The sequence below is a fragment of the Tauraco erythrolophus genome, chromosome Z (assembly GCF_009769465.1).
Source record: "Tauraco erythrolophus isolate bTauEry1 chromosome Z, bTauEry1.pri, whole genome shotgun sequence".
NCBI lineage: Eukaryota > Metazoa > Chordata > Aves > Musophagiformes > Musophagidae > Tauraco > Tauraco erythrolophus.
Window position 1 is genome coordinate 53088648 of NC_141496.1, and position 27011 is coordinate 53115658.

The following is a 27011-nucleotide window of genomic DNA, read 5'->3' on the forward strand; positions in this document are numbered from 1 at the left end:
ACAAGAACAGCAAGAGGGATAAAAGTCTTCACAGAGAAACTGAATAAACTGAGGTCGTAAATTTTAGAGGAAAGAAGGCCAGAGGGAAACCTAGTTAACAGTCTCCAAAACCATAAGGGGAAGGAAATAACCTATTCTCCATGTCCATAGAGGACAAGAAAAGAAATTATAACTGCAGCAATAAAGATTCAAACTAAACAGGGACAAAACCTCACAAGCTTTCTAATAGCAAGAAGTTAAGCTCACATGTAAAATGGACCCACTGAGAATCCCGCAGACTGTCCTGTACATGGTATTAATACCATGCCTACAGGCAGCTGATCTCACTTTTGTAAGGGAGTTAACAGTGGCATTGTGAGGATCCTTCTATTCCTACTTCTCCAACTATGCTGATATATATATATATATATATATGTAATGGATATCAGATGCCACCACTGGTTTTTAGTTGATCTTATTCTTAAACATAATGATTTCAAGTAATGGAGCTATTCTGAAGGAATATCGTCTACACAGACATAATGATGTTTCCAGTGTTCTCACACATGTTCTTAACAATACATGATTTTCCTATGAACATTCATTCCTGGCACTATACCTGCTGTATTTGTATATATTACCAGCTTCAAGTTTTCATTAGCAGTTTGTGGCCTTCAGAAAATGCTGGAATTCCTAAGAAAAATCAATTTGTATCATTTACAGTTGCAGTACTCCACTTCAACCCAGGTAGCATTTTATTTAAATAATTAAAAATAAGATCAATCTGAAGATAGTAACCTTCTCTTTCTATAAATACAACAACATAAAATTTCTTATCTGTTACCCATCTTTCCATGACCAACAGCTAACACATAGCTCAAAGATGACGCAATTTAAAATATATGTTTTAAGGTGCAGCTATGGTCTTGAACTCTGTAAAAGAAATACTTGCAATACTTGCTTCTCATACAAACCACTGTTCAGTCTCAGTTTTGGAATGCAGCAGGCTTTGCAGACCCATATAATCCATTTAGTCTGACAACATTCTCTGCTAAGTAGAACTATTTAGATCTTTCATTTGTGCCTGAATTGTATCCAACTACTTCGTCACAGCAGATTTATATGACACCATGATCATACTTCAGACAAGTAGCATTTCATTATTTCTGGGATGCATGCTCTTGAAATACGTAATTTAAACACTATCTTATCTCATTATAATCCAGTTTTTGTATCATAAACATTTTTATTACTCATCTATACTCAGTTTCTCTCAAACTGTCTTAGTGGTTTTAATTCAACAGGGATCTATTAAACTTTGCCAATGCAAAAGGCAAGTGTCTAAATTTAAAAAATTCAACATTGCCATTTAGTAACAAGCACTACTAATATAGAACAGATGCTAATTTATTATCTGTGGAAAACCATCAGGTTAAAGGGAACAACTCAGTTTTTCTCATCGTTTCTGCTATTTCACCTTGTTTGTAAGAAAGTGCCTTTGCCCTTCTCAATACTCCTGCACTTGGAAGACTGTAGGAATACTGATCCCCATAATTCCCATAAGGTAATCATAGAATCATAGAATGGCATAGGCTGGAAGGGACCTTAGAGATCATCTAATCCAACCTCCCTGTCATGGGCAGGGACACCTCTCAACTAGATCAGGCTACTCAAGGCTCCGTCCAACCTGGCCTTGAACATCTCCAGGGAGGGGGTATCCACAATCTCTCTGGGCAATCTATTCCCAAGTCTCACCACCCTCGTACTGAAGAATGTCTTCCTAAAATCTAATCTAAATCTGTTCTCCTTCAACTTAAACCCATTTCCCCTTGTCCTATCAGCGGACAATCTTGTAAAACGTCCCTCCCCAGCCTTCCTGAATAAAGGCAGCAACCATCTATAATCTCTACATTCAGGAATAGTTCCTTGGGATCAGGACTGAAGCATAAGAGACACCCAGAAAGAGAAAAAAACCAATGTTTTCATAATAGGTACTCTACTTTTTTTGTAGATAATAACATTTAGTCTCTACTATAATCTAGACTTTTTTTTCTTCCTTTTTAAACAGATCAACGGTATAAATAAATTATCTTTGGCCAAGAGATTAAATCATGAGAAATATATTCGAAGTTTGGAAACCTGTAATCTTACAACTAAACATTTTACCATTTACTAGGGAAAAAGGTCATAAATACAGCTTATTAAATAACCATTAGGCTGGATCAGCCTAAACCACGACACTACGAAAACCTGTATATAAAATACTTTGTTAGCAAAAACTCTGGTAACTTCCCAGTGAGAAACCATCATTACCAACGCCTCCAAATAACATTAGCTTTCACAGCATAAACATGCAAATAAAACAGAAGTGATTTTGTCTGTGCTGGAACCCTAGTACATGTTACCAAGTTTCTTCCTACTGTCATAAGTGGAGCTGGCCTGCAACATTTAATAAATCAGGAAAAAAAGGAATAATAGGTAATAATGAGTTGTTCTTATTGTGTCTTCTAATATTCCAATTTCAATTTACTTCTCCTTTCTCATGTAATGTGCTTAAATTAGAATAAAAACAGAACATAAACTAGTAATAAAAGAAAAACTACTTCCTGTCTATACTAGTAGAGTACTAATCGGTTTTCCTAGAAAAACAGTTTTCAGCCAATCTCAATATTTAAAAACCTGATTCTTCTAACTAATATGCCAGCAGTCATATTTGGTAGGATGGGCAGATTAGTTTTGAAAATGAATGCAATGGCAGCCAAAGGTACAGTCCTGTCAAGAAATGAAAAGCAGAGCCATTATCTCGGCAAGTGTTTGCTTTGTTAGTGGACCTCAGTAACAATTTCTTCAAATATTGAGTGACTTCCTCGATGAAAAGAGCTTATTGCAAACTTTCCCTTCACAAAAAAAAAAAAAAGATCTTAGATCTTTTGTTGAGTCTTAAGATGCCTTTTATGTAACACAAGCTAGCACCCATTAACATCTCTAAACATCTTAAAACGTTAGTTTCTATAACAAGCTTCCTTTTTCCCCCGTGCTAAATCTGTAAAACTTCAATTAAACATTTGTTCTCTGTAATTTCTGTATTGCATTATTTGTAATTTGCTTGCCATAATTTAAGATGTTAAGCACATACATTCTAAAAGCCAGTACTTCTTCTAAGTGCTTGTTTTGGAGAGAAGGGGGGCAAAATTGAAATAGAAGACAGAAAACTGATGAATAACTCTTGTAGTGTCACCACTAGGGACAGAAATTATCTTGCATGCCTTCTCATAGAGAAAAAATTCTACAAATATACCCTAAGCCCAAGTAGGAGGCCAGGAGGGGAAGGAATTTCTAAAGCTACAGTGCCAGAAAAGTAGGAAAAGGTCATACCACACCTTAATTCTAGCTCAAGGTATGAAAAGATAACAAAGCAGAGAATCGTACAGAGAAAAGACATCAGAACAAAACTTATAAATACAGCAAAAACATCCAAGTAAATTAGAATCTGAAGCCCAGGAAATAAAGCACATATTTGAAACGGCAGCAGCAATTATTATATCTAGAAATATATAGAAATCACATCCCTATAAAATAAATGACATTCATTACTATTTCTCTAAAAAAGTAGCAAGTTTTGCTTCAAGAGAAGTAATGCACCTCTTGGTGCTAATGCAATTAATTTTACTGTTAACATGAAGTATTCACAACAAATGATTTTCAAGTGAAACAAAGAGAATACATTACTAATGCTAGATAACTTCTACATTTTACTTGATGTGAAAAAAGGAAAAAAAAAAAAGAAAAAAATCAGTGCAAATTTTGGCACTAATTCCCAAAGCTGTTGCTGAGATAGGCCCAGAGGCATCATCTTGCTAAAGCAAACCCAGACCACCACATTATTCTTACACAGCTGGTGAATGGTGGCCACTGGTCGCTGCATTCACTTGCACAGTTCCTTCCCTGCACGAAGCAACAGTACGCATTTGAAAACAAAAAGCCCAGAGTATCAAATCTTTCTCTTCTGCTACTGTGAAGCATAATCTTTAAGAACAGAAATATTAGCAGAAGGATCATAGGCTGTGTTGGGTTCATGTGGCAAGGTTTCAGTCGAGAGGGAGCTCCAGGCATGGTACCTGTGGAAATATCCAGAAGGGAGCAGGGGAAAAGCGAGGAGGAAGGAGTGGCTAAGAGGAACTGCTACGGACTGACTGCAAAGCTGAAGGCTGCAATATTCGAAGAAAAAATAGCTAGAGAAAATGTTTTCCAAATTAGGTTGAGTAATCTGAAATTTGATATGGTAAAGTACAGTTTCACATGTAAATGAGCACGTATTCACCTAGTCAGTATTAATTACTTTCATACACAAAACCAAAAAAAGCTGTGACAGGCTGATCTCAGGCTGCATCTACTCATTGTTGACTGAGATAAGGAGTAAAATGGTGCAAATTTAGTTTAATAAACATAATTACACTGAAGCATACGGAAAAAACTTTCAAGAAAGTTACTTGAATAAAGAACCATATCTTGTATATAGTTTTAAATTATTTCTTAAGTGGTAACACTCTATTAGCTAATATCTCATATAGCAATAATGTTTTTACTCGTGAACACACACTAGAAAGGTGCCATACCTACAGTATGTAATTACCACAAAGAGCTTTATAAAATTAACAGAAACAAAGCATTTTATTACTTCAAAACTGGATGAAGTTAAAAATTTTTCCAAGTGCTCCAATTAATTTCTGATTTAAATTACTGAACTGTAGCAGAGCTGGCAACTATAATGTACAGAATGTATTGGAGATACATGTACCTTGATTTCAGAGAGCAATGCAAATAAACTTGCAATTGCCTCCTCACTGTCCTTAATAACATGGTGGTGGATCCAGAGATATTTGCATCTGTTTTCCTATTAGCAATCATTCATTACACTATACAGTTTTATCATAGTGCACAGAATTAGGAATTAGCAAACTATGGAAGTGTGAATAATTGCATAGAGGAAAGGTGTGAGAATAAGTTTACCTGTTCAGGAAGGTGGCGGGGGACGAAAGCAAAACCACCCATCTTGAACTGTCACAATGAAACTTAAAAGCAATAGTGACAACACTGTTTATACAACCATGATACCAAATGAAATGGGTGATCAGGCCCAGTCAACATGGGTTTATGAAAGGCAGGTCTTGCCAATCAAACCTGATCACCTTCTATGACAGGGTGACCTGCCTGGTTGACGAGGGAATGGCTGTGGATGTAGTTTTCCTTGACCTCAGTAAAGCCTTTGATACAGTTTCTCATAGTGTTCTGATTGAGAAACTGATAACCGCTGGCCTGGATAGGCACACCCTCCTTTAGGTTAAAAGCTGGCTGGATGGCCAGACCCAAAGAGTGGTGGTAAATGGGGCTAAATCCAGCTGGAGGCCGGTCACCAGTGGGGTTCCCCAGGGCTCAGTGCTGGGTCCAGTTCTGTTTAACATCTTTATCAATGACCTGGATGAGGGGATTGAATGTACCCTCAGTAAATTTGCGGACGACACCAAGCTGGGAGGCTGTGTCGATCTGCTCGAGGGTAGGGAGGCCCTTCAGAGGGATTTGGACAGACTGGATAGTTGGGCTGAGGCCAATGGCATGAGCTTTAATAAGGCCAAGTGCAGAGTCCTTCACTTGGGGTATGAAATCCCCAAGCATCGCTATAGGCTCGGGGAAGAGTGGCTGGAGAGCTGCCTGGCGGAGAAGGACCTGGGGGTGTTGGTTGACTACCGGCTTGATATGAGCCAGCAGTGTGCCCAGGTGGCCAAAAAGGCCAATGGGATACTGGCGTGTATCAAGAATAGTGTGACCAGCAGGAATAGGGAAGCGATCCTGCCCCTGTACTCGGCACTGGAGAGACCGCACCTGGAATATTGTGTCCAGTTTTGGGCCCCTCACTTTAAGAGAGATATTGAGCTCCTGGAGCGAGTCCAAAGAAGGGCAACTAAACTGGTCAAGGGGCTGGAAAATAAAACTTATGAGGAGCGGCTGAGGGAGTTGGGGCTGTTTAGCCTGGAGAAGAGGAGGCTGAGGGGAGACGTGATTACAGCCTACAAATACTTGAGAAAAGATGGTGGGAGGTGGGGGAAGGGCTCTTTACATTAGTGTTGGGTGATAGAACAAGAGGAAATGGGTATAAGCTTAGTCAGGGGAGATTCAGGTTGGATGTTAGGAAGTATTTCTTCTCTGAAAGGGTTGTCAGCCACTGGAGTAGGCTGCCCAGGGAGGTGGTTGAGTCCCCATCCCTGGATGTGTTTAAGAATAGGGTGGATGATCTACTTGAGGATATGGTTTAATGGGGATTAGGGATGGTTGGACTCGATGATCTCTAAGGTCTTTTCCAACCTAGAGATCTATGAATCTATGAAAATAATTCAAATTTTTTACATTCAAGACTTTAGATACAGTTGCTACCTCTTTAATATATGCCAGAAATTCCTGTTGAGTAGAACAGTATTATTATTCAAAAACAATTGCCTGCAAAAAGTTTATTAGTAGCCTAAAAAAAACATGAATCCCATAAGCTATATTTTATTCAATAATTTGAGACTATAGTTGGTTTTCCTCTAGTATTTCCATAGTGAATAGCAAATCTACTGCTCAAAGAATGTACTGCACTTGTTAGATCCAGTCCTACGAACAATGCTAGGAAAAGACATTAGCACACTTTCTCTTCCTGTCCTCCATTCCCCTTTTCTTGAACTATCATCTCTTTATAAGCAGTATGTTAATAGACATCCTTCCAATATAAATGTTTCTGTTGTTGCAGTTTCACAAAACCATACTGCACACTGTATGTCCAGCTATACAAACTACACCTGAACTGTGTATTCAGGAAAGAATAATTACCTAGACAAACTGCGACAACAGATGCCCTAGCTACCACTCTGTCTTCCCTCGCACTTTTTAGTTTTTTAATTGCCCTTGCTCACCGTATCATGTGTAGTAACAATAACATTCCATTTTCAGAGCAGGGCTTGAAATTCAGATCATGTAAAGCAAAATTATTGTTGAATCTATTTCACTGTGCAGACTTTTGGATTTAAGATTCAAGTGTGTCAGTATCTTGACCAAATGGGCATCTTGGTTCCCCTTTATCACCTTAATCATTGCTACCATGCAACCTTTACGATTCAGTGGGAGTTCAGTAAACTTTCTTTCCTGAAGCACTCTCAGCACAAACGTAATACACATGAAACAGGCTCTGCCAAAAGAGATTGCATACATTTAAACTTACTGCTGGCAGTACCCAAAGCCAAAACTTCAGGATCTAGATGAAACATTTATTGCATAAGTCAGCCCTCTCTTACAGTGTATTTAACAAAAAGTTCAGTGAAACGTTTTCCAACTATCATTGTTTGAATGCAATTCATTATTATACAGTTCCATGCAAAAGGACAAATTTAGCTGGTGGAGTAGAAGGAGGAAGAAAAGCATAGACATTCAGTGTTCCCATGCCAACATGATCGTGACCAAATTTGATTCAGGTTATGTCTGTTCCAGCGTATATAATCACACACCAATGGGCTTAGAAAGCCTCAAACGTGTGATTTACTAAAAATACTACTCGCTATATTAGCATGACAAATATATACATAATACTACAACTGCATATGCAAGTTGCAGGTACAAATTCTAATGCATAGATTTGTATTATTCAAGTACTGAAAATCCACACTGAGACGAGAGATCAGTTCACTGAGGAACTGTAAAAACAAACCAAAAGTATCTAGTCCCTATGAAGTAATGAACGCACTAAATGTAAAACAGGTTAAGTAAAGGAATAAGAAACCTGTAACGAGAATAATGGAGAGCACAAACCTCAAGTATTTTCAGAATACTGGGAGCCTGTCTTATGATTCTGCAGGCACATATTTAAATTTAAGCAAATTGATATTTTCAGACAGAGTAAACAGAGACTAAGTACCTCTAGCTAGGAGTGTTTCCAGGACAATCAGCCAAGCGTAAACAGATATAAGGAACAAATTCAACCAACAATCAAAGAGAAACAGGCACCTTTGAGTAAAAGGAGGTAAAAGTAAACAGTTTAAGAGTGAGTGGGATGACAGAACACTAGGCAAAGAAAAGCTCTGAAAACCACATACGTATTTTCAGTCTGACAAGAGATAGCATCCTGACTTGTCAAACAATCAAAGCAGTTCAATAACCTGAGGAAACAGCTGTTCAGCAGGATTTTGAATGGACCTTCATGGGAAAAGACTGTTAATGTTTACTAAGGCCAAAGAAAAGCATGCTATAATACTTGAAACAGATGAAAGTCAGGACAAGAATTGTAAGCTCAAGCTTAACAGTCATCAGAACATATCAGAGAATTAGGACCTTTTCAGTTCCAAAAGAGCATAGATTTGCAAGTTTTCACCACTAGGGCAAGATACGGTCAAGTGCAGATAACCGAAACCAGAGAATAACAGCATTCTAAATCCAAAATGACGATAAAGGAACAGAAACTAAATAGTAAGAGAATATCAAAATGAAGAAGATACCTAAGATTAAAACAAAGTTTTGAAAGATGAGTAATAGAGGAGATGAGACCAGGCTGAGAGAAATCAGAAGACAAAGTGCGACTAGTTGAAATACTTAAGCTAGAAGAAAGGAAGGGACAAGAAAAACATCTTCTTTTGCCAGTGCAGAGCAGAATGAAAGAAAGCCAGTAAGGCAAGAACAAAAACCACACTACCACATTCTGTCAATATCATCCTAGAAAAATCATCATTATTGAGGCAAGACATCGAAAGAGTTAGAGGAAGATCTGCATGTTTCAAGAAATTAAGCTTTGATGGTGGCAGTGTAGGTTGCAAAATACACTCGGTTAACTTATATAAAAATTTAGAATTGCTTATCTGCAAAGATGGAAAAACTTCTGAAGGAGATGAGAAGGTGAGCACCGAAAGTAACTTCTGTGACGGACAGGAAGGTCAGTTGTACCAAGGGGAGAACGGGAAGCAGGTTTGAGGCTAATAATCTCAGCAATGAATACTGATAAACTGGAAACCTACCTGAGTAAGAGTAGAAAGGAGGGAGTTGTTGGAAATTTCTCAGAGGGAGGCGGAGTATGTTTAAATCTAAGAGAACATTCCGTTTGAAGAATTACATATACCTTTGATAAGCAGAAGCACTGAACCAGAAATACCGATTTAATAAAAAAAGGGTTTGATCAAGAACTCTGAAGCAGATCTTGTCCTAATACTAGAGAATTTGAGATACTATCAACTAAGGAAGACCTAGAAATCTTAAGTCAAACACAAAGGTGTTTGGATAGGTGGTAGCTAATGAAACCAGTAAGGGAGTTGTAAAATAATCAGATAAAATAATACCGTAAAACGGGAAAAATTAGGAAATGCTATCTGAATTTGCGCTGCTAGAAGACTTAAGCAAAGAATGGAAAAATACAAAAAACATCTGTGATTTCTGATACCTGAACATACCAAAGGCAGCAGGGGAAAAGGGAAAGGAGATTATGCGTAAATTATGCACATTTGAATGCTGGCAGGCAGAAAAGGACCAATATGAATGGCACAAGTTGTCAGTACAAAAAATACTATTAAAAAAAAAAAAAGACGTGAAGCAAACAGCAACTACAGTCATGAGAAAAGCAGTGTTTCCAAGTGAGAAAGGAACAAAATAAAATGGAAACAATGGCAAAAAGAAAAAGCATATAAACATTTTCCTCCCATTCCTAATGAGGGCAATTAAGTTACACTCACTACAACAATCACAAACAGTTCAAAATCCATTTGTTTCACAAGTGCAGGATAAAAAAATATTTTGAGATATCAATATAAACTAACTTTCACATTTTCCTTTCTTGAAGGTTCAAAAATCTAAGGCACAGGCTGTTAGAAGAGCCTCTAGCCAAATTTATCGATAAAACATATTTTGTCAAGGTTATAATCATTCTGTATATTTCTGTGTTTTGCAGCACCAACACCACAAAAACAACAGTCTTATAACAGAAATGAACAGAAATAACTGAAACTACTGCCAATTTAGAAATTAACCAGCATACTACCACACTGTTTTGGTATTTCTGGCTAATGCTTACTATCAATTTTTCACTGCCAGCTACATGATATGCCGTCACTGCACAATGTCAGAAGTGAAAACTCTAGTTACATGGAATCTGTCCTTCTGGAAGATTTCTAAAAGGCCCCTATACTTAACAGGCTCAGCAACTATACTAATCAGGTACGACAGACACATAAAGAAGTATTTTACACTTTTACATAAAATTCAATCTCCAATCTGGCAGTAATGCTAATCCTACCTTCCCACACCCCTGCCTGTCATGCTACTATGACACTGCATTCACTGTAAATCTATAAAAAGAATTGAAGAGAAAATAGTAACAACTCGCAAAAGTGCTGTTTTTACAATATCACCGTTCAGTAAGTACTCATGCCAAACTGTTCGCTTTCGGCTTAATCATTTTAGCACATCAAAGATTAACCCTAATACCTGACAATAACGTAATCAATACAAAAAAAAAGTCAGAAGTTAAAGTCTTTGAGTACTTGGGAGAAAAAAAAACTACACCAACAGAATTGGTCTTTTAATTCAGAAATGCCATCCCATGAGTCAAGTCACCGTGCAAACATTACATACTTTCAGTAGAATTAAAATCCTAGATTGCAGGAAGAATGGACAAGACTGGGAAAAATCATGAATTAGCACTTAAAAGCAATTGGATTAATCACTTCTCATCTTTATCATTACTGTGTCAATTACATGTTGAAGATATCAACTTCAAAAAGCTTTGATTAGCTGTTTACTTCTGGAAAGACTTCTGAAAGCTGGTTCTTTAGCTTTTCTGCAATATAGGTCAATCAAGAATAAGGTAAATGTAATCTACATAATTTGTGTATCAGTTTTCAACCACAAGAAAAGGTGAGCCAACAAGGTGGAACTGGATAGAGAATATGCTTAAAAACAGGAAAAAAAAAGTTCTCTATGTTCACTCTTTCACCCAAACACAAGTCAAAAACAAAAGAAAAAATCCTGATTTTTAGTCTTACTGTCATAAACATGAGAGTCCTAAATGTTAAGCTTTCAAATCATCCCAGTTACTCTATAGTATCAATTCTATGTGGAGGTGCCTATGAAATCCCTCTGTGCACCTCATTAGTTTTAAATGCTTATTAAAAACCACAGGAAAAATATAATTTTGGAGTGCCAGGACAAATGAGGAAAAATAACCTACATACATTTGGGTAACAAACTTGCCTTCCCCTTCAAGAGAGAGGCACTGAAGACTGAACGACCTACCCAGCTCAGAGGGTATGCTTCTTTTCACCTGAAAGTAGGCCTCTTCTGACAGCTCCAGATTAACAACTGTCAGTTTGCTAGTTGGTATGCCACTGCTACAGCTGTTGTGATGGAGACTTTAAAAAAACTCAACTGCGGTGTATGGCTTAATTTTCACTCAAATCCATAATGACATTTATGCTCCCAAAGGCTACTTTAAAGCGTTCTAAGTTTTCAGAGATGTTGCCAAGAGCTGCCGGATCCTGCGATAATACAAATATGCCCACTACCAGTTTATTCTGATAATTTACAAATCTATGGTAACCATCAGGGACATCACATTCCCAGGTCTGCCGTATGGTAGAGTTTCTACACATATGCAGAAAAAGAATGTTACCACGTTACCTCTCCATCTGCAGACAGTGTTTACATACAAGACTGGTGCAAGCACGGATTTAGAGTTTTACTGTTTCTATTTCCTTTCAACTCACACACTTCTAGTGGAAGCTGCAGAGGACCTAAATAGTATCACACAACTTCAAAAAAAGCAAAGGTATGGCCTTAATGTGCTTCAAAATAATTATACTTATGAGATGTATCAGCAAGCACTCTTTATTATTTTTTTTCGTCAAAGTAACAAAAACAGAAATCTTCCCCCAAAATGGTGCAAGGTTGACTAAGTTGCTTGTACAGCAGCTACCAAATTGCTTTCAGACAGCATAACTTTAAAGAAAAACAGAAAAAAAACAAGCCTTGTTTAGTTTAATATGTCATAAAACATGAGGTGAACCACTGCAATTTATGAGGCTTTAAAAGTCCCATTAGCAGAGATTTTCACCCTAAGAGGGGGGCAGGGACCAGTACAGCCCTCCCCCTTCACAGTAAACACTGAGATGTTTCTACCCCTGTCTGCAAATACCTGTTGCTAGAACGTACCACAACAGAGAGGGAACTTAAGTCATTCCAGGAGATTAACGTGAGCTCTCTGAACACATCTTATGCCCTGAAAGGATGCGCTAGAAGTCCAAAATAACACCGATATGATCCTCTAACTAGCTACTCAAGTACCAAGTGCTAGTTACAAATAGGGAATATGGATTAAAACATTGGCAGAATGCATATATAGCTAAGGAAAAAAAAAATCATGTAGAAATAACACATTGCAAAGCTGAAAAACAGCTTTTCATAGATTCATAGATTTCTAGGTTGGAAAAGACCTCAGAGATCATCGAGTCCAACCGTCCCTAATCCCCATTAAACCATATCCCTAAGTAGATCATCCACCCTATTCTTAAACACATCCAGGTTTTCTCGCCTTCTCATTCTTCCTCCTCACGGGAAGGTGGGAATAAACTCCAGGACTTGAGCATTTGTAATTTCTGCAGTCTCACTTACAACCACAGTACAAAGCAGGCATACTGGAGACACCTGGAGCGGAGCCACAACTACTATTCAATGACTTTGGCTCTGCATCCAGGTAAGTCAGATCACCAAAATACATATTAACCTAAGGAAAACTTTCATTTCTTTCACCATCTCCGGTATGTTTTATGGCAAAAAAACTCACTTTTTTTTAAGGTAATTATTTAAACTGTTTTGAGGCTGAGATGTTCCACAACTGGTTTTGCTCTGAAGAGGATCCTTTAGGTTAAAGAAATAACTCTGGGTTCAAATTTGAAGAAGCTTTAATACTGTAATCATCACTTCTAAGATATTTACTAGAAGCAGACTGCATTGATAGTGTTCCACTCTGTGCATATCAGTATGAAAAGTTGCTTCATTTCCAGGTTTAATGGGAAGACAGTACAATTTCCCTGTAGCCTGGAACTTCCTGGATAATTATGATAGTTATTATCACAAAAGACCAAGAGAAAAGCAATGCATTTCTAATGTGCTCTAGTTACTACACAGGCAGCACAAAGATGTGGGAGCATCATTCTGAATCACCTTTTCATGTTTTTGTTCACTGAACTCTATAAAAAGTTTTCTCCAAAGATCAAACTCAATTTTAGAATTCATTTCCTTCATCAGTATTCATGATTTTTATTTGCTTTTATTGAAAATGTATGTAGTAAATTTCATTGGCATTTGTACCAAGAACCAGTTTCTAAGACTTAGCTTCATCTCCCATTATATGGGAGGCCGGTATTGTCCAGGTCTCAAAATAACAACAAAATAATCTTAAAAATTCTGAAAGTTATGCTTTCTTATGATTAAATTTTAAGAGAAAGAGGAATGGATTTAAAAAAATACATTCTCTGAGAGTTTTTCACCACTGCAGTACCTTCTCAAATACCATCTCCCACACTCAAGTAAAAACTATTACTTATACTTCAGTAACACCAAATGGTTTGTCAGAAAAAGCAAATGCAAAAGGAACCATAGAGAACACTAAGACAAACCTAGTACCAAGTAAGGACAGAACTGCAAAAAGCTAAGAACTGCAGAGTAACCACCTGAACTTTCCAAAGCACAAAATTGAGACAGTAAAAGCTACAAACTAGAGGAAGATACATCAAGTGTTTCTGATTATTACACATAATTTATCTTTGCTGGAAATCAGAAGCTTATATCAAAAGCGAACGTGCATACTTGAAATAAAAATCAAGAACACTGTTGGCTATTAATAAGGACACTGCAAAAATACCTTCATCATTTACAGAGGACCAGAAAATGCAATAGGCAATCCCCCTCACCTGTCTTCAGTAAAACGTCGACCAACCAAAATTTTACATTTGTCTGGAGGGAGACAAGCTGCTAGCAAAGGTACCGTCCGTAACACTCGACTTTCCTGTAAAAAAGAAGAGTTACTTTTGAATAAATTTAAGGAGGGCTTCTATGAATTGTTAATGTTTCCATTCACTTTCAAGTTCTTTTGACTATAGACACAGAAAAAGTCTTACCAGATAACAGAAAAACAAAGGTCTATAAGGAAAAATACCCAATTTTTATCAATTCAAATTGTTTTGTTTTGATTGACAGCATTAAACTTAGTCTTAACTAATTTTTGATCATCAGCATAAATTTGAACTAGGCTATCAGTATCAAAAATAACAACAGAACTTCACAGAATAATAAACAGCAGGCAAAAAAACAGCATCACCATTAATGTAATAGTTTAGAGAGCTAATGTCTCTGTATAGGAAAGGAGGGCTTGATTTTCACAGACAGGTGCTAAAAATAAAAGCACTGGGTGTATCAGAACAGATAGTGTGAAATACAAACATCTCCACTCTGCTGTCACTTAACAGTAACCAGGACAACAGCACCAACACTGCTGCGGGTATGTCATCTCAGGCTGTGTTGACCGGGCACCTGCAAATATCTTTGTGCCACAGACGAGGAAGGTGACTGCCATGCCTGGGTAAGGAGCAGGGGCTCTCCAGATCTCAAAGAGTGTTGAAGAGGGCTGTGTTGGAGCAGGGTTTCAGAAAGCAGTGGAAGAGGGAAGTACTGCCAGCTGAAGCAAACCATCTACTTATCAAACAGAGCAATTTGTTTCTGTCCTTTATTTAACACAGCTGCGGACACACTAGTTTTTGACTAGAAGAAGTATTGCAAACTGAGCTTCAATATTTAAGATGTCAGTTTTTGTTTTCCCATCAAGGAAAAGGGAGCACAGGTTTATCTTGCATGCAATGAAGACAGCAAGCCAACACTGAAAACTGAATGAAAGTTTCAGCGTTTATTTATCACAAGAGGAATAAAGGAAGGTTATTAGCTGAACCTAGCAGGAGGCAAGACACTAGAGGTCAGGTGAGGACTATGAAAGCCCTAAACCCACTAAGAAATGAGTTCTTACATTATTCTCAACCTGAATGTCTCATGATCTAAGTACCTGTAGAACAGAAGGAGGGAATTTCAGCCACTCCAGCCAAGAAGTCAGATTTATACCGCTGTCAGCATGGCACCAGTGCCAGCACCAAGGGTCCAGAGGCTGAGGAAGGATCGCAGGTATGTTCAAACGAACTTACACTGCCGTCCAAGAGAACCCCGTCGCTCCAGCCAGCGAGTCGGCTTTGTCGGAGGCCCAGCTGAAGTGTATGTACACCAACACACGCAGCATGGGAAATAAACAGGATGAGCTGGAGATGCGTGCACATGAGCAGGGCTACGACTTTATTGGCATCACGGAGACGTGGTGGGACGACTCCTATGACTGGAGTGTCAACATGGAGGGGTATAAGCTTTTTAGAAAGGACAGGAAGGGGAGACGAGGAGGGGGTGTCACTCTCTACGTCAGCAACCGGCTGGAGTGCGTGGAGCTTCGCCTGGGGTTGGAGGAGGAGCTGACAGAGAGCTTATGGGTCAAGATTAGAGGACAGGGACGGATAGGCGATGTTACAGTAGGGGTCTGTTACAGGCCACCTGGCCAGGAGGACAGAGCAGATGAGGCGCTTTATAGCCAGATAGAAGCAGCCTCGCGGTCACAAGCCCTGGTCCTCATGGGGGACTTCAACCACCCTGACATCTGTTGGAGAGACAATACGGCAGGGCACAGGCAGTCCAGGAGGTTCCTGGAATGTGTGGATGACAACTTCCTCCTGCAGGTGATAGAGGAGCCGACAAGGAGGGGTGCCATGCTCGACCTTGTGCTCACCAACAGAGAGGGACTGGTGGGCGATGTGACACTTAAGGATAGCCTTGGCTGCAGTGACCACGACACGGTGGAGTTCAAGATCCATGGGGCAGCAAGGAAACCATTCAGCAAGCTCTGTGCCCTAGACTTCAGGAAGGCGGACTTCGGCCTCTTCAAGGACCTGATGGGCAAAGTGTCATGGGAGGCGGCCCTGGAGGGACGAGGGGCCCAGGAAAGTTGGTCCACATTCAAGGAGCACCTCCTCCAAGCTCAGCAGAGGTGCATCCCGATGAAGAACAAGTCAGGCAAAAAGACCAGGAAGCCCGCGTGGATGAGCAAGGAGCTCCTGGACCAACTGAAAATGAAGAGGTTAGCCTATAGAGGGTGGAAGCGGAGACAGATAGCCTGGGAGGAATACAGAGAAGTTGTACGAGTGACCAGGGATCAGGTGAGGAAGGCTAAAGCCCTGAAGGAATTAAATTTGGCAAGGGATATAAAAAGCAATAAGAAAAGCTTCTATAGGTATGTAGGGGACAAAAGGAAGTCCAAGGAGAACGTAGGCCCGCTCCGGAAGGATACTGGTGCTCTGGTTACCCGGGACATAGAGAAGGCTGAGGTACTCAATGACTTTTTCGCCTCAGTTTTCACTGATAAAGCCTCTTGTCTTACTGCCCAAGCTGTGGAAAGAACTAGCAGGGACTGTGAGGATGAACCACCGCCCACTGTACTTGAAGAGCAGGTTCGGGAACATCTGAGGAACTTGAAGGTGCACAAGTCCATGGGACCTGATGAGATCCATCCGCGGGTCCTGAAGGAACTGGCGGATGAAGTTGCTAAGCCACTGGCTATTGTATTTGAGAAGTCGTGGCGGTCTGGCGAGGTCCCCGATGACTGGAAGAGAGGGAACATAACCCCCATTTTTAAAAAGGGGAACAAGGAGGACTCGGGCAACTACAGGCCGGTCAGCCTCACCTCTGTGCCTGGCAAGGTCATGGAGCAGATTCTCCTGGGAACCATGCTAAGGCACATGGAGAGCAAGGAGGTGGTGGGTGACAGCCAACATGGCTTCACCAAAGGCAGATCGTGCCTGACCAACTTGGTGGCCTTTTATGATGGGGTGACAGCATCGGTGGACAAGGGTCGACCAATGGATATCATCTACCTGGACTTGTGCAAAGCTTTTGACACTGTCCCACACGACATTCTTCTCTCTAAACTAGAGAGGCACGGGTTTGATGGATGTACCACTCGGTGGATAAGGAATTGGCTCAATGGCCGCACTCAGAGAGTAGTGGTCAACGGCTCGATGTCCAAGTGGAGACCGGTCACGAGTGGCGTCCCTCAGGGGTCTGTGTTGGGCCCGGCCCTCTTCAACATCTTTGTCGGTGACGTGGACAGTGGCATGGAGTGCACCCTCAGCAAGTTCGCCGATGACACCAAGCTCTGTGGTGCTGTCGACACGCTGGAAGGGAGCGATGCCATCCAGAGGGACCTCGACAGGCTGGAGAGGTGGGCCCGTACCAACCTCATGAAGTTTAACCAGGCCAAATGCAAGGTCCTACATCTGGGTCGTGGCAATCCCAGGCACAAATACAGACTGGGCGGAGAATGGATCGAGAGCAGCCCTGAGGAGAAGGACTTGGGAGTACTGGTGGACGAGAAGCTCAATATGAGCCGGCAATGTGCTCTTGCGGCCCAGAAGGCCAACCGCATCCTGGGCTGCATCAAGACAAGCGTGGCCAGCAGGTCGAGAGAGGTGATTCTTCCCCTCTACTCTGCCCTCGTGAGACCTCACCTGGAGTACTGCGTCCAGTTCTGGAGCCCCCAACATAAGAAGGACATGGACCAGTTGGAGAGGGTCCAGAGGAGGGCCACGAAGATGATAAGAGGGCTGGAGCACCTTTCCTATGAGGACAGGCTGAAAGAGTTGGGGCTGTTCAGCCTGGAGAAGAGGAGGCTCCGGGGTGACCTTATAGCGGTCTTCCAGTACCTCAAGGGGGCCTACAGGAAAGATGGGGAGAGGCTATTCAGGAGGGCCAGTTGTGATAGGACAAGGGGTAATGGTTTTAAAATAGAGGGAGGTAGATTCAGATTGGATATTAGGAAAAAATTTTTTACCATGAGAGTTGTAGAACACTGGAACAGGTTGCCCAGAGAGGTGGTGGATGCTCCATTCCTGGAGACGTTCAAGGCCAGGTTGGACGAGGCCCTGAGCAACCTGATCTAGTTGGAGATATCCCTGTTCCTTGCAGGGGGGTTGGACTAGATGACCTTTGAAGGTCCCTTCCAGCCCTAACCATTCTATGATTCTATGATTCAGACAATGATAATCCAAAGATCAGTCCCTAAACCATAGGATTAACTAATGAATACCCAGGGAGGTCTTGGTCTGTCTTTTGATTTATGAGTCATACATATCAATGATTCAGTATTTGTGAACACATAAGGTCTTGATTAGCTCTCTCAGTTCTCTCTGGGCAGCTGTTACCTTCCACAAGTGACAATACGCAGCTGCCTGCGGCTCTCACATTGTCTTCCTACCAAACTGCCATTAAATTAGTTCTGTGAAAACTTTTATCACTGTTGCCTAAAACTCTTATTAATTTTGCTTTTTCTGATCCATATCTAGTGATCCTCTCTAAATAAAACATCATGGAGTTGAAGGAATAAGTTGTCTTGCTACATCCACCACCACTTTGAACAGTAGCAGCATGATGTCTCTTAGGGATCGATGAAGATCAAAGTACCTGGGGAGTGAAGTGCTAGTAAAGGGAGGCAGAAATATCCTTCAAACTAGCATTGGTTTCTTCTATCTCAGCAAAGCTGAATAAGTCATCAACAGTGGTACAGTATTATTTGTCTTTATTTCATCATAATTAAATGGCACTCCAATTCACTAGTCAGAAGACTCCCTTCTTCATAAGAATGTAAGAAGTGGCAATAAAGGAACAGGAAGAAAATCAATTATTTGCCTCTGATAAGCAAAACCAAAAGACCTGTCAACAGTCAAGGGAAAGTCATTCAACTGTTCCCTCCAATGTCATATCATTACTTCAGAATTACATTTCATATTAAATAAATACATTCTCTTACCAACCCATAAAAAAAACAAATTTTCAAATCTAAAAACCAATCCATGTTTACAGGAAAATAAAACATAAAATTAAAAGCTGAAAGGAATTGTCTGAGAACAGAAGCTTAGGAACAGCTAAGTCAAACTAACATCAAAAAAAAGATTTCATTTATTTATAATTTTCTTCATTAAAAACCATTTGTATTTAACTAGACTATATATAACCTATTTGTTATCGTATCAGCTGTTTTCCATTTACTGGTTTGAAAGTGAGCAGTCTCTCCTCTGTTTTTCTCAGTGTTCTAATAGTGATTTGCAACTCTTTGTTTATTCATTATTTGACCATTGAAGGACTTATGTGGTGGGTTGACCCTGGCTGGCCTCCAGGTGCCCACCAAGCCACTCTATCACTCCCCCTTCTCAGCAGGACAGGGGAGAAAATTACATGAAAATTAACTCACAAGTTGAGATAAAGGCGGTTTAATAAAAAAAAAAAAAACAAAGGGTGTGCAGAATCAAAGGAAAACAAAAAGATTTTGTTCTCTACTTGCCATCAGCAGGCAATGTCCAGCCACTTCCCGGGAACCACGGCCTCAGCATGTGTAGTGATTGCTCCAGAAGAAAAACGCCTTAGTAATGAATGCCACCCACCCACCCTGCCCCACTCCAGCTTTTACTGCATCACATGGTACAGAATATCCCTTTAGTCAGTTTGGGTCAGGTGTTCTGGCTACCCCCTCCCAATCTTTCACCCACCCCCAGGCTGCCGGTCTTTGGTGGGGGCAGGGGGTTACAGGGAGCACCCTGATGCTCTGCGAGCGCTGCTCGGCAGCAGTCCAAACACTGGAGTGTTATTCATGTTCTGGACACAAGTACAAAGAACTGCACTATGAGGGCTGCTATGGAAAAAGTTAACTCCATTTCAGCCAGACCCAAAACAACTTACTTTCACATTAGCTTTTTTTCTTTTCTGAGAATTAGTGGTACTTCTGGTTAGCATAGCATTATCCATCTACAATGAACAAGACAGTTCTAACTAATAAAAAGATCTACTAAAGCCAGCAGGTATCGATTTCCTCCGTTCTTGTTTATGCATTGTTAGGACAATTAGCAAAAATTTTCACCTTATATTTGATTCTTACTGTTCAATAAGGAATACTATACGGAAGAAGTATTATTATGAGCAAGTCAAAGTTAATTACTGGCTATCAATCAATCTACTGGCTATCCACAATCTAAGTTTTCTTCTCAGAAAAAAAAGAACTTTCAACACTGAAAATTCTTACACTTACAGAAAGAAAGAAGACAAGAAAGCAGAACAACCTAAACAGATAACCTCTGCTGTGCTTTAAGGGTTCTGTCCTGAGTTATACCTACCACTCAGGTTTTGAAAAGTACATATTGGCCAACACTCTGCTGGAAAGGATTCCAAGGATGATAAAAGACAAAGGTAAGACAAATGTGTACAGAGGTTTGTACACCTACCTATGCCACTGGCCCGACATAAGGTTCATAAAAGTAGGCATAACAAGGGAAAAATGACAAAATTATTTTATTTACTTATTTATAGATCCCTATAAGCAAAGAAGAAAAAGAAATTAGGCTAGGCAAATAACACCTTCACCTTTCCACTCGCCCTGATGCTGGGTTTGGGATCACAGAATCACAGAATGTCAGGGATTGGAAGGGACCACAAAGGATCAGCTAGTCCAATCCCCCTGCCTGAGCAGGACCACCTAGATCAGATCACAATATTGGGTTTCTATATACTTAATTTTTAAGTTACTCTCATTATGAACAACGGCACACCAACACTATTGAGAAAACAAGTCTGTACCCCATGACATGGAATGCTGAATGCTCTTCAAATTCCTTCACAAATAAAAATCTAATTAATTCATAGACCTATTATACAAAATGGAAGCTGGATGGTAGGATTCCGCACCTGGGATACACTGCTCTGTAATAAGTGATTCCTCTCTCTATCACAGTACCTGACACCTGCACAGGTCTATCTGGCCTCTGGGTAGTAAGACTGTGAAGACACAGTCACATTAATCAGAGCACAGGAAATGTTGCTCCTGACTTCCTACATTACTATCTCACCTGAATACAAGTCTCAACAGCATCATTTGACCATAGTTGGTGGTTTACACCACTGCACTGCGGACTTCCAAACCCCATAAATAACAAAGCACACAGAGGATGACAGTTGGCACTGCTGTGCAGCAGGGGAAAGACATTCACTATCTGGTTAGTTTAATGAAATACTTCGAGTGTATCTGTAATGAAAAGGCAGACTGAAGGATGAGATACAGTCCAGAAGGCTTATCTGCCTTCAAGACTGATTGCATTTTGAGTATGAGCATCCTCAGCAAAGGGAACTTATCTTTTGTTAGGTATGCCTCTGCTCTTCTGGAGTTAAAAGCATCACCTGTGATCATCTAAGACAAACACTTTCAAAGATCATTGCAAGACATTCTTAGCTTCCAACCATTTGCTTGGATTTATTTCTGATAAGCCAAGTGCCCTTGTACAGACAGATAGCCAAATTTTTCCTGTCAGATGGATTGTCTTTAAATATGGTGGTCTTCCAATATTGGTTTATCATGCCAATTATCATTATGTAACATATACTAAGGGAAAAGCTGCATCTCATTGTAACAGACAGCCGTTGGGATTGCTTATTAACAAAAAGTATAGATAGCCTTTCAGAAGGATACAGGAATGCTGTATGAAATCTAAAAAGAATCTACAAACTTATCTAATACCTTCGACCATGAATAAGAAATTTAACACAATTCAAATGTCAGTTTAAAGTTCTCTGGTGTATTTTTAAACCTCTTTTTTCCCAGTAAGTAACTTAGGCATGTACTTGAGTGTGGAGAAACCTTTTGGCTGCTGCAGCATCCTGTGAAAGTTCTTTCCCTATGCAGGCTAACTAAGAAACACCTGTAGCTCGTTACACTGGGAAAGTTACCTTGAAACAGGTGCTGTAGCATTCAGCCAATCACTCTGGGAGATGGATGGTCAAGTGACCAATAGCCTTGACCCATCTAGCAAACCATGTGACTCCTGACTATTTAAGGCGGGGCGTTTACTCTTAAGGGTGAGGCATTTCCTCCTGAGTCTTGGAGGAGTGTGGGCCTTCCTTAGAGTAGAGCCTGAAGCCTTCGCATTAGAGCATTGGTCTACTTGGAGCCACCTGAAGCCTTCCAGCTGCGACAACTGGTGACCCCGACGTGATCCAGCCACAACTAAGATCTGAAGGTACGTGCTTCCGTACACGGGGCTCCAAGGGACGAACTGCAAATTAGAATGATGGGACAAAGCTCCACAAAAAAAAGCATGATGTTCTCCATTCTCAAACCTGCAATGACAATCGCAGGTGCCAAAATAAGTGATGAAGCTCTCTGTGAGCTGTTAGATTGGGCGGCAGAGCATGAATGCCTGACCGACCTCAACACCCCCTTTAGCTCAGAAGCGTGGAAGCAGCTAGGGGATAAGCTAATCTATGAAACAGTATTTGGACGAAAGAACCTGACTGGTCTGCTACGTATTTGGGGAACTGTATATGATGTAATGCAGACATGGACGGTAGAAAGGAAGGAAAAAGTATTGCCAGATTCTGATGAATCCACAAGTGAAGTTTCTGAAGGGGACGATGAATTATCTGAAAGGGGACTGACCACGGGTAGTGCACCAGTTGTGCCCCCGCTGTCCTCAGATATGGAGAAAGTTGTGGGGACTGCACAGAAGCTTTACCCCTCCCTGCGAGATTATGTCCAACCCAAGTGTCCTCCTTGTGATTTTTTGCGGGAATACTCCTCCGGACAAGACAAAGCATTGGAGCGTCCCCCACCCTTCGCCCCAACAGCCTCCCCTTCTTCTGCATCTCAACCGGCTACTTCAGCCATTACAGCAGAACATGTTCTTCCTACTGCTCCGCCATTGGCCCCTCAACCAGACCAGGCACCACAAGGACAGTTCCCGGGCATGGCACCCTGGTTTACTGCAACTTCATGTCCTGCAGCATCACCCATAGCGCCCGGCTATCTGCCACGGGCACAAATGGAGCAACCCCGAACAACGCATTTCATAATACAGCAGGTTATGGCAGGCTTGCAAGGAATGTCGCAACAACTAACGGCATTGATGGAAATGTTGCGGCAGGTTACTGCTGCCGAATCTGTACCGGGACAACCTGGGCTGGCCGTGCCAACCGGCCCAGCAACGACCCCGGAAGTGGCGCCAAGTATGCCACTGACAACAGCAGTGGCACCTTCACAGACAGTGGTGCCGACACAAGTTTCTGCAACCCAGACTGCATCTCCATGGACTGTTCCACAACCGGCCACAGCCTCTGCCTTTACACGACCCGTTGGCCCAGAGTCTGCATCCTGTCAGAAGCCATTGGACACACCCCTGCCTGATAATGTTTCATCACTGCAGGAAGCCGTGGCGACAGTCAGACAACAACAAACATGGCCAGCCCACAACCGTCCCTGGACGCTTCCCGAATGCAAGGTGACTGTGCGTCCAAAAAATTCAAAACGGTTCTGGGAAGAAGTCAAGAGGCGGGCTCTGGAAGCTGGCGACTGGGATCTAATAGAAAAAGTTGGGTTGCCTGAAAAGGGGTCTGAGCAGATTGTTCAGGGAAGTAATGAACGAACAGATGATCTGATCCAAGCCTTTCCAGTACAAAAGGCGCTTCCCAACTCAGGTCAAATTGACAAACACGAAACCATTGCCTGGAAGGTAGTCCAAGACCTGCAAACCAAGGTAGCACAATACGGGTTAGATTCTCCTCAGGTCATGCAGATCATCAGGATATTAAATACTGACCTACTCTCCCCATTCGACATTAAACATCTAGGTCAGGTATTATTTCAACCAGTACAATATACGGTCTTCGAGGCCAATTGGAGAAGAATGGCTGAGAGAGCTGCAGCCAGAAACATGCAATTACCCCCAACTGACCCCAGATACGGAGCTCCAGCAGATGCTCTACTGGGAGCCAATGCTTTCGCTGACCCTGATTTTCAAGCTACATGGCACCCCCAAGTTCTTGAGCAAGCCCAAAAGATCGGCGTGGGAGCTCTATTAAAGGGCATAGATATGGCTGCCCCAAAAACACGGTACGTGAAGATTTATCAGGGGCAGAAAGAACACTTTTTATGTTTTGTAGAGAAAGTTGCTGCAGCCCTCGAAAAACAGGTCGAAGATGAAAACCTGAGACAACTACTATGTAAGCAGCTGGCAAAAGACAATGCCAATGAAGAATGTAGAAAAATCATAAATTCCATGCCAGGGGAGCCTACACTAACAGAAATGATCGAAGCATGCTCTAAGCTAGAATCTGAAAGCTATAAGTCTGCTCTGGCCACAATTCTACGGCCTATGCAACCCAAAAATGCTGACCTGGAACCGAAAAGACAACCTAAGAGGGACAATAGACAAAGACAGACGAGACAAAGAAGAAACAAGGATAACAGGAGACTTGCTCGCTGCATAAGATGCGATAAGCCAGGCCATTCTGCAAGATATTGTGAATCGTTATACCATGCCAATGGCCGACCCCTGACTCGTTCGGGAAACTTCCCCAGGAGCGCAATGGGGATGTGCACTCAGACAGAAATGTTTCCCCAGGGCATGATACCAACCCAGGCTTACTCAGCCAGCTTTCAGCCAGCACCCAGGGATCAGCTGGGGTGGATGTATGCACCGCAACAACAGTCGTCTTAGAATCCTGTCGGGTCTATAAGGTTCCCTTGGATGCATTTGGGCCTCTAGGACATGGGCTAAGTGCATTATTGGTGGGAAGATCTAGTACCACCATTCAAGGGATCTTTGTTCACCCAGGAGTTATTGACGCTGACTTCACAGGACAAATCTGTGCGATGATTTCCACGCCCACCCCCCCTGTCACAATACCGGAAAAGACTCGGATCGCTCAACTTGTACCCTTCAAATCAAGTGTCCCTAAGGCAAAACGACAGAGTCGTGAAGGTGGTGGTTTTGGTTCCACAGGACTTCCGCAAGTTTACTGGACTGCGGATATCTCCAGCCAAAAGCCACAGATGACTTGCACCTTAATATTGCCAGATGCCCAGCCGTCCAGGATTCAGCTCCGAGGTTTGATTGACACAGGGGCTGATGTAACAATCGTCTCCTTCTCCGCATGGCCTCCTACATGGCCTTTAGCCCCCGCAGGGTCAGCCATTGCAGGACTGGGAGGAACCGCACAGAGTTGTCGAAGCGAGCGACCTGTGGTGGTAAAGAACGCAGAGGGTCAAACAGCTACAATTCGGCCCTATGTCACTACAGCTCCACTCAACCTCTGGGGGCGAGATGTCTTGGCAGCCTGGGGAGTACGTATCGGGACAAATTTTTGATGGGGGCCACTGTACTGAAGGGCGCACAATATCCTACGTTGCCTTTGCGATGGTTAGCAAACAAACCCATCTGGCAACCCCAGTGGCCCCTACCAAAAGAAAAATTAGTCGCCCTTCATCAACTAGTTAAGGAACAATTACAACAGGGACACCTTGAACCTTCTACCAGTCCCTGGAATACGCCTGTCTTCGTAATTAAGAAGAAATCAGGAAAATGGAGATTGCTACAAGATCTCTGAAAAATCAATGCAGTAATGGAAAGCATGGGGGCATTGCAGCCTGGTATGCCCTCACCCACCATGATTCCAGCAGGGTGGGAAATCTTGATCATTGACTTGAAGGACTGTTTTTTCACGATCCCCTTACATCCTAATGACAAACCAAAATTTGCCTTTACTGTACCTGCGGTTAACAACGCTGAACCTGCAAAGAGATATCAATGGAAGGTCCTACCTCAGGGCATGAAGAACAGCCCGACTATCTGTCAATGGTACGTTGCTCAAGCTTTGTCCGGAATCCGTAAGCAGTTCCCTGAAGCATACTGCTACCATTACATGGATGATATCCTGGTAGCAGCACCCACCCCGGACGAGCTGCTGAAGATACAGCCTCGGCTACTCACTGCTCTGCATTCTTATGGATTGCAAGTGGCTCCAGAGAAAGTTCAACAGCATCCTCCTTGGAGATATTTAGGAGTCAAAATTTTGGACCAAACTATACAACACCAAGAGGTGCAATTCTCGAGTTCTATTAAGACCTTGAATGACGCTCAGAAACTGTTGGGCGTCATCAATTGGTTACGTCCCTATCTAGGGCTAACCACGGCGCAACTTGCGCCGCTGTTCAATATTTTAAAGGGGGACCCTGAGTTGAATTCACCTCGAAAATTGACTCCTGAAGCATGAGGGCACTAGAGGAGGTTCAACAGGCCATTTCTGCTCGTCAGGTTTACCGAATAGATCCCTCCATTGATATTACTGTTTTTATTACCACTCCAGATTCTCATCCAACAGGTATAATTGGCCAATGGAACAAACAGTGGTCTGACCCCTTGCATATTCTGGAATGGGTCTTTTTGCCGCACCAACCAAAAAAGACAGCATCTACGTTATTTGAATTAATTGCTTGTCTGATAATCAAATGCCGTCAGCGCTGTCTACAATTGATGGCAGCAGATCCTGCAATAATTGTTCTGCCAGTACAGCAGGAATACTTTGAGTGGAGCCTTACTAACAGTGCTCCTCTCCAAAGTGCGCTGGAAAATTTCTCAGGACAAATTGCATACCATCTGCCTAGCCATAAATTGCTGCAATTGGCAAGATCGACAAGCTTTACCTTGCGGCCAAAAAATAGCCGAGTGCCAGTACAAGGACCCACCGTCTTCACTGATGGGTCTGGGAAAACTGGGAAAGCTATTGTTACCTGGAAGGAGGAATCTGAGTGGCAGGTGCTGGAAGGCCATGAGTCAGGCTCAGCCCAGTTGGTTGAACTGAGGGCTGTTGCCATGGCCTTTCAACAGTTCTCGCAGGTACCTTTGAATTTGGTCACCGATTCTGCTTATGTGGCTGATATAACGCAACGCTTAGATTGTTCACTTCTAAAAGAAGTGAATAATGCGGCTCTGTTTTCTCTGTTAAAAACCTTATGGTGTGCAATTCAAGATCGAGTTCACCCATATTACATCCTGCATATCCATAGTCATACTAAT

The 27011-nt window shown here is 41.7% G+C and overlaps 1 protein-coding gene across 1 annotated transcript in view; it reads right to left on the minus strand.

Moving 5' to 3' along the window:
- The window catches only part of DTWD2 (DTW motif tRNA-uridine aminocarboxypropyltransferase 2), a 121866-nt gene that overhangs the window by 47014 nt on the left and 47841 nt on the right, over positions 1–27011 (minus strand). The window contains exon 3 of the mRNA XM_086629865.1: positions 13953–14047. Coding sequence (XP_086485991.1) covers positions 13953–14047 — 95 coding nt within the window. The remainder of the gene's footprint in view (positions 1–13952; positions 14048–27011) is intronic.